At 42.1% G+C, this 8,642-nt stretch overlaps 1 protein-coding gene across 1 annotated transcript; it reads right to left on the reverse strand.

Moving 5' to 3' along the window:
• Positions 1-1,033: 1,033 nt before the first annotated feature.
• Positions 1,034-6,758, reverse strand: LOC147625314 (ATP-citrate synthase beta chain protein 1). Its single transcript, XM_086818642.1, has 16 exons — positions 6,540-6,758; positions 5,580-5,703; positions 5,069-5,171; positions 4,921-4,986; positions 4,652-4,775; positions 4,420-4,554; positions 4,267-4,327; positions 4,051-4,127; positions 3,807-3,962; positions 3,417-3,678; positions 3,189-3,316; positions 2,579-2,684; positions 2,416-2,492; positions 2,215-2,285; positions 1,728-2,012; positions 1,034-1,526 (listed from the first exon to the last, which is right to left on the reverse strand). The coding sequence occupies exons 2-16, from the start codon at positions 5,677-5,679 to the stop codon at positions 1,451-1,453; spliced, it is 1,827 nt and encodes a 608-aa protein (XP_086674768.1). The 5' UTR covers positions 5,680-5,703; positions 6,540-6,758; the 3' UTR covers positions 1,034-1,450.
• Positions 6,759-8,642: the final 1,884 nt, after the last annotated feature.

Genomic DNA, 8,642 nt, shown 5'->3' on the forward strand with positions numbered 1-8,642 from the left:
AAAATATGGTAGAAGGTGAAAGGGCTAGAGATCAATTTGAGGAAGCACAAAGAAGCTGGTAGAGGAGAAGTCAGGAACAACCGACTAAGCTTGAAAAGATAGAGAAGTTGCAAAACAAAAAGCTAAAGTAGAAAGTGAACAAGTAGAGAAAAGAAAATCCAAGTAAAAAGTGTGAGCGACAGTCGAAAAAAACTAAACAAGAAGCATTAGAAGTTTGGAACAGGGAATGAAAGAACAGCCCCAACTAGTGCAAGGCTGGCACACGGAGAGTACAAGAAACAAAAAGAAAAAGAAACGAAGATTGGGAAAACTTAAAAAAATAAAAAAAGCAGTCAAGCTGGAAGTAGCTCAGAGAGCTAGAATGAATGTTGAGAAGACAACAAAAACAAACAATATAAAAGTTTTAAGATCTCATCCCTCTAAGGTTGTTTGGGATATAATGGTTGTTTTGGGAATACCTAGGTGACCATTGTATCCATGGTGACTGATTGGTATCCTAGGTTGTTATTGGTATTGATATATGCACCTGATCTGTACAACACCTTTGTTTAGTTAATGCAAACTTTCTGACTACTAGTCATTTGGGCCTTTGACTCCAATCCATACACGCATTCTAATTCACTTTGTACAACCGAACAATCAATTGCAAGACATGTGGCACTATTAGCAGATCTTTCATGATCTGTAAGAAAATCAAATCGTGTATGCATGTTGTCCAACCTATCACAAAGATGTGAAACCTACGATGTCTTCCACAGAAGCCCAAAGATAATGTGAATCCAGCCTCTTGGAAAACGGTTAAACGCAGGGAACATAACACAGTTGTTTGATCATCAAGGCAGGGTACAGAACAGTCCCTGCCTGTGGACGCACAGCCATCTCTGACAGAGGCAGCCAAAATGGGGCGCTAAGGATGGGCAGAGACTAATTCAATCCGTGTCCAAGCGACTACTAACAGGAGCAAATGATGCATCTTACACTTCCAAAGCAATGCAAATAAAGTTGCACGTTGTACCAACACACAGCAATACTGTTTTGGTGGGAGAAAGCGGGCAAAACAGCCCACAAACTACTCATATTATACCAGATCTTCCCTAATCACATTATTGAATCAAATGTTGAGCCATCCTCATCCACCATGCTTTTGCCCCACTCTGCCATGCAATGGCAGTAAAGATGGGCATGATAAAGCAGAAGGAAACACTAAGCCTAATCCTTCACTTTCCATGGCTTGATTCACAGAGACATCAAAACCTCTGCACACCGTGCCATGTCATCACACGACTGGTGTGCAGAATCGGCTTCCGGTACTTACCAGAAGTGATAATATCAAAAAAATAACCGAGCCAAGTCGAAAGAATCAAATAACCTCCTTGTTTTGGAAGCTGCCAAACAATCAAACAATCTATGATGATTCTCCCTGCTAGGAGGCAAGCAAAGGTGTGTCTTCTCATTTTGTGTAAAGGACATCTTCCCATGGATGCCGGTATAGTGGCTGCTTCAGACGCTTCTGATCAAATGTATGACTGCAAAAATCAGATAAAGTATTGGTCAAAAGAAAAATCTTAGACTAGTGTGCAGCAAAAGCAGACGTGTCTAATTACTGTTTGATTAATCCTTAAACTAATGGGGACTGGTTGTGTGTTAGTCAGCAGTGCAGACTCGAGAGGCCTACACAATTTTGCGGTTAAGAATCACAACCATCATTATGGGATAAACAGCCATACCCTATCAAGCCGATGGTCCGGGCAAGTACGAACAGACCATTGAGATAGCCAATCTCAACTATCTCATCTATTTCTTGCTGTGTGAACATGGCACTGCTGACCAGTAAGTCCAAAAAGAGGGAACCAATACAGCCATCGACATTTAGGACGAGGTTGTTAGCCTTTGTAAGTGTGTACTTCTCCACTTGCAGTGCATACTCCAAGTATTTAACCGATGGGAAGAAGGTTCGACCATATTTGTGTAAAAGATCCACCCTCTTGTCCCTGTTGTCTGCACTCTTGATTCTGTTGACAGCATAGAAACACAAAAAATGAAAGGTCCTTCACAACAAGCTTCAATTACACAGTCAGGGAGAGAATGGGCACCGGGAATCCTGGATGGACAGGCAACATTTGTTCATCCGAACCCAAGAGCACCCACCCATCATCGGATTTCTGGCAATATTTTGATGGGTGGGTAGGTCCTGACTTGAGGGGCAACACTAACCTGTGACCGATTCCGGGCACCCGAATACCCTTCTTCTTCATTGATTCCACATACTCATATGGAGTAAGACCCTGGCAAACCACATGGAAAACCAAATGAACACTACAGATTGCCAAAAGCTTGTGCTACTTTAACCGTCTATCATTAGCTTTGGCTTCAAAATGAGAATAAGATCATCTTCAAAACATGCTTGACATTTACCTTGTCACATGCATCCTTAAAATATCGAGCAGCATCATCTATGGCTCCACCAAATCGAGGTCCAATGGTGAGAAGACCTGCTCAAGTAGAAAAGGTAAGACCTTAAGCAAAATCAAAAACCTCCTTTGGTGGAACATTGCTTGCACAAACATCAAGTGCCCACCTGATACCAAGCTTGACACAAGGTCCTTTCCAGCACGAGCCGTGACAATTGTATTGTGTGCACCCGACACACACGGCCCATGATCCGCACAAAGCATGATGCACATCTATATGCAAATACAAACAAAAGAAGGGTTCTCACTGGGCTAGCCTTTCGAATTTGAATGATGTTAGATAATTAATTCATTATTGCGTATTACATAAATACAATTTTTAATGATTGACATAAAGTTCACCCAAAAATAAAAGATTTCTAAAAATTTACATATAGATTAATTTGCTCATTGCTAAACATGGACTCATTCATGAAAAAATGGTTTGAAGGGATCTTGCCCAACTGGTTTAGGTCATCACAATCCACCCAACCAAAGTAGTTGGGAGTTCAACCCTAACTCCTCATGCAATTTTTTTATAAAATGATTGAGATTTTATCACGAGAGTATCAACCAACACATAGATAAATTGTTAGGATATATGTTACTGTGATTGTTTTAGAGTAAAATATACCATAGAAAATTTGATTGAAATTCTTTATATGGATTTTCTTTTACTGCGCACACGAGAGAGAGAGAGAGAGAGAGAGAGAGAGAGAGAGAGAGCTTGAAGTATACCTCGATGAACTTGGTACAGTAGCGAGGTAGACTACGCTTGAACCAAAGGAGAGAGATGACATCTCCAACTCCATTATCATTCTCAATCAATGTCGACATCTTAACCCCTGCATATGTAGCTTCGTCGCCTGCCAAAGCAAAAGAGTCTTCAGTGTTCCGCTCCATGGTACCCCATGTCATGCTACCAGAAAATGTGCGCCGCTGCACTTTCACATCAATAAGACTAACCTCTATCGTCACATATTGTTGAAATGATATGTGTGGGTGCTCGGACTTTTCCAGCTTTGATAGCCACGCTTAAGTCTTGAGGCACAGGAGGGGGTTGGAAATCTGGGATGGGGGTGATCACTCCTTGCTCAACCAAGCTAGCATAAGTCTCCTTGATTAAAGGCTCCAGGCCCTCAAAAGAGGTTGGCACCAGAGCACCTGTCTCTTGAAGAGCACTGTTCTTTGACTGGGCAGATTCCATATCACCACCACTTTTGGCACCCTGCAGTTACAATTGCAGGAGTTGCATTAGCTGTATAAACCTTAGTAGAGTCCTTGAAAAGCAGCAATTAATCAGCTGCTTGACTGAGCTAATCAAAGGCATTCAAGAAGAAGACCATGAAAGCTTACCGCATGTCCAAATTGCACCTCCGATTTGAACAAACGTGCACATGTGCCACTGACCCATGCAACTACTGGTTTTGTTACCTTGCATTGCTTCAAGGCTTCTACGAGTGAGTACTCATCCCGACCACCGAGTTCACCAAGTACCACCACCATTTTGATCTGCAATAGCACCACACTTTAGAATTGTAGCGAAACCATCCAAGGTGTCTCTGTATACACCCCATGGCACAGGATAAGGGGTCAAAACCTGTGGAATGTTCTGATACCGTAGAACATGATCTGATAGTGTGGACCCTGGAAACACATCTCCACCGATTGCGATTCCTGCATTTGACGGTCGGGATTTATCAAATTGATCCCACATCCCATATCATTCTATTGAAACGTAACACATCATACAAGCAAGCACACAAAGATTAAACAACTAAAGCTATGGTTTGCTGTTAAAGGAGTAATGACCCACCTTCATAGATGCCATCTGTGGTCCTTGAAATGATTCTATAAAGCTCGTTTGACATACCACCCTATCCATTCAAATAATCAACATTTACATCTACATTTGAATTATATAATGATAGGGGAAATACATGGCATCCGCCTTAGCTCAGTGACTCACAGATTTGGACACAAACCCCACAGACCCAGGGCGATACAGCTTGCTCTCCACAATATTCTCGAGCGTGCCAGCAGTATCACCGATTTTGAAGGCACCAGCCTGGATTCCACCTACAGTAGCTGGGCCAATAATCACCTGCCAATGCACACGTGTCAAGCCTCTTCACACACAGACATATCGTTCCCATGTGAGAATTTGAGCTATCAGTAAAACATTTGAGTCCCATGGCTACCTTGTTGTTTGCTTTAGCATATGCAATAAGCTTCTTGGTGTCCCCTTCTGGTACTCCTTCAGCTATAATTGCTATTACTCTGATGGTTGGTTGCTTAAGAGCTTCCATAGAAGAGGCAAAAGCACTGCCAAATAACACTAGTTTAGACTCAAATATTCTTGATCTGGGCCCTCCCTAGATCACTTGTAACCAAACAACCACTGAAGCAGTGGTCCACTGCTATGCCAACAATCTATGTAGTCTTTCTTACGAGAGGGAAATGCACAAACCTCCGAAACGAAGCGAAATTGATGAATACATCAGCCGTGGAGTGAGCTTTGCATGCGTCCTTGATGCTGCAAGCATCTCTTCTTTGTCAGCATACTGAATGAAAAGAAAGGCACAGCTTCACTGCCTGAGATACTGAGGCATGCATACCTTGAATGCACCGGAATAGCAATCTCCTCTTGCCCAAAAAACAGTTTTTGGAATCCTTCGGAGCCAGGGTTGATAATTCCAGCAACTGATGGAGTCTCCCTACCTAAAGGTGTCCCAAAACACACAACCCAATGGTAAGTTTTCAACCAGTCAGAGATGTAAGGCCTTCCGTCAAAGCATCCCAACCTAACATACCAGTTGCTTAGGCAAAAGCCTTGCCAACATTGCTCGGATCATTAACAATAAACACATATATGCATGCATACATACATGCATGCATGCTGCATGCATACACGCATACAGCCAAACATTCATGCATGCATACACGCATACAGCCAAACATTCATGCATGCATGCATGCATGCATACATACATACATACACGCATGCATACAGTCAAAAACAAATGCATACAAACATACAAACACACGCATTACATAGATACATGTACACATGCATGCATATGAGCGTGCACCGTTCATAAACAGTTGAGCATTAGTGATATTACTTACCACACAAGAAATCGAAGTCAAGCATGCGCTGAATGGGAAGCTGCTTATAATTGTAGAACAATGCTTGGGTTTGTCGTGAAAACAGCTGTCCTGAAGCCATAATGTGCCACTCCGAGACTTCTATCTGGCAAAAATGGAAAAATGCAAAAGAAAGAAAAGGTGAGATTAGCACAACCAGCAATTTACGAGCCTGAGGTAGTACAAAGTTGAGCAAAGGTCTTGTGGCATTCAAGAACTGATGCTGGCGGACTAAAGGCAAAGATCAATAAACAAACACTTCACTAACGTTCCATTACAAGATCTATGTATGTAAAAATATTCAAACTTGTAAACCAGAGTGGTACTAGACAGGTTTTGGATCCTGATAACTAAGTTTTCTGATTAATTTCTGATAAAAAGAATCTCAAAATGGGTTTAAAAAGTAATGGGACTACCATGGGCCCTAGCCTGAGTAGTACCGCCATCTGCCTGTGGACTACCAGTCTTGGATTCAAACCCGGCACAAGTGTAGTGTAATATGTGATGAGATACCCTACTCTCTTGTGATTCAACGTCATGTTAATTTTTGCCAAAATTTGGATCCCCCGTTCTTGAAAGATTTATGGCAGTTTTGGAGCCCTAATAAGATGTCTTATTAACCACCTCCATAGAGCGATGGCAATTCAATCCTTTTTGTAACCCAGATTTGATGATTTTGGGACAAGGATATCCCTCTCAGATACCTTTAAGTCTAAGTATCCCCTCTCTTGAACTATGTATGCATAGCTCGGAAACTGCAGCATGTTAGGGCACAAAATTACCCTGCCTAGACAAAGGTTTAAGAAGGAAGCAGGGGGAAATTTTCACTACTTGCTCTCCAGATCTAAGCAAGACATTGACATGAAAAAAGAAAAAATTAAGCTTAACATTATTCAAGATTAAGCAGGCATACAGGTGGTTAAGGAAGCAGAGGGGAAGCACCTGTGTATACGGCAAGCCCTAAACAGGCAGAGATGGAACTGCAGCAGCTGGAAAGGAGACTCGGATACTGAAGAGGAGAGATCGGGGTAGGAAGGTGAAGAGAGGGGGGGGGGGCAAACGGGCATGCGACCGGTCCTGCGCAGCTCGCGTGGGCAGGCAAACAAAACCAGTGCAGCTAGCTCGTGTAAAGAGCACGGTCTTCACGCCTTTTATACTGTCACCGGTCAAGCGCAACAAGAAATATTATAATGTTAGGCCACCGGCAATGGGGGATTCGTCGTATCCACCTGCCGCAGAAACAAAAGCTCCCGCGTGTGACCCCTCTCTTGTGGTCAGGAAAACCCAAAAGGGTGAAATCGGGAGCGCCCATGATGGTGAAAAAGCATGGAAAATGTATAGAAAATGCTGGCTGTGGCTAGATTATGGAGAATGCTGTGTACAGGACACGGACTTAGTCAAACAAAAACAGATGAGCGATGGCGATGTAGCAGAGAACGGGTCAAGCAACGACCATTCAATGCCTCCTTCCCCGGCGTCCACACCCACCATCGCCCAGAAGCTCTCTTCTTTGGGCGCCCCCCCTTCAACTCTCATGGGCGCCCCCCCTGACCTTTCCTGCACGGCCACACACTTGCCACAAACAAACAACCTTTTTCATCCCCGCAACACAGCCAGTGCCAGAGAAAAACTTTTTTTGTCAGCACCTACAAGCTGAAGTACAATCGGCTTCCCCTATTCAAAGTCTCGTTATTAACCGGTTTTTATAACTAAAAACTTATAATTTTTCTCAATTTTTGTACATACGAGGAAATTCAATCATTTTTTTTTTAATTTTAACCAGTGTAAAATACACTAAAGACGGTTTTTTTATAGCGTTGGCCCTAGCTCGTGCCTAAAGAGTCTCCCTTGTCCATCTTCCACTTATACATATACAAAATTTCAGTAGGCGAAGGCCAAGAACTTGAGGTGGATGTGTGTAAAGGCCCTTATTAGCCTAGAGTTTTCTCTTAAACTCTACTCGTTTGTTTTTCCCAATCCATATCATTTTTCTCTTGACACTAGTTTTTCACCTCAAGCTAGTTCCATGCTTTTACTATCACAGTGCACTCAAGTGTTTGTATAGACAATCACACTCCAAGAGCCCCTTTTTTTTGTATCATGCGCAAGTAAAGTACCTTCATCTTAGGAGTGTTTCATATGGATCCCGATCAGTGTAAACCATTGCAAGTATCATGCCCACCCACATCTAGCACCTCTGATATTGAACTAATGATTATTCACCACTTCCAAAACATGGGCTCAAGTGTGACATAGAGTGAGTGCCATGTAGCAAAAGAAACATTTTGTAAATTTCATTTGGCAAAGCCCAAACATTTGCATATCCCAAAAGGCTTGTTTAAAGAAGATGAGACAATTAAGAAAGCTTCCCATGGCCTTAAGTGTAAGCTCCCAAAACACTTAGTTCCCCTCACTAACATTTTTCACAATGGCCAAGGAAACATGTGAGCTATTTGAAGGTTAAAGCTTTTGTTGTTGTGAAGGAAGGTCTTAGTGTCATCCTATATTTTTGGGCTGCCTTGTAAAAAGTAGTCAAGAACTTTGGGAGTTGGTAGATTGTGGCACATCTTTTATAATAAGAACCATTTCTTTCACACTTAGAGAACAGTACACTTAATACTTATTGTAGGTCAATCCTTTCTTGTTAACATCGAACAATACATTTCTTATATAATATGAACCATTTCTTTCACACTTAGAGAATGGTACACTTTATAGCTAATGTAGGTCAATCCTTTCTTGTTATCATGGTGCTTCTCTCTCTCTCTCTCTCTCTCTCTCTCTCTCTCTCTCTCTCTCTCTCTCTCCACCATATTTTCTCTCCCTTCCCTCCTTTTCTTTCTTTCTCCATGGAAAGTGACAAAAGTGCACAATTAACCAGTCATAGTATTGCTCTACGTCAATTTTGTATTTGCTCGCTCAATTAAATCCACATGCCTTCGCCACCAATATCAGTGCTTTGCTATCAATGCTCACTCAACAACCTTGATGTATAGTTTACATATATGTAGCCCAACTTTGACTAGCTAGTAAAGAAACTTGCAT

The sequence above is a fragment of the Cibotium barometz genome, chromosome 24, assembly GCF_041138505.1.
Source record: "Cibotium barometz isolate CiBa-2024 chromosome 24, ASM4113850v1, whole genome shotgun sequence".
NCBI classification, from domain to species: Eukaryota; Viridiplantae; Streptophyta; class Polypodiopsida; order Cyatheales; family Cibotiaceae; genus Cibotium; species Cibotium barometz.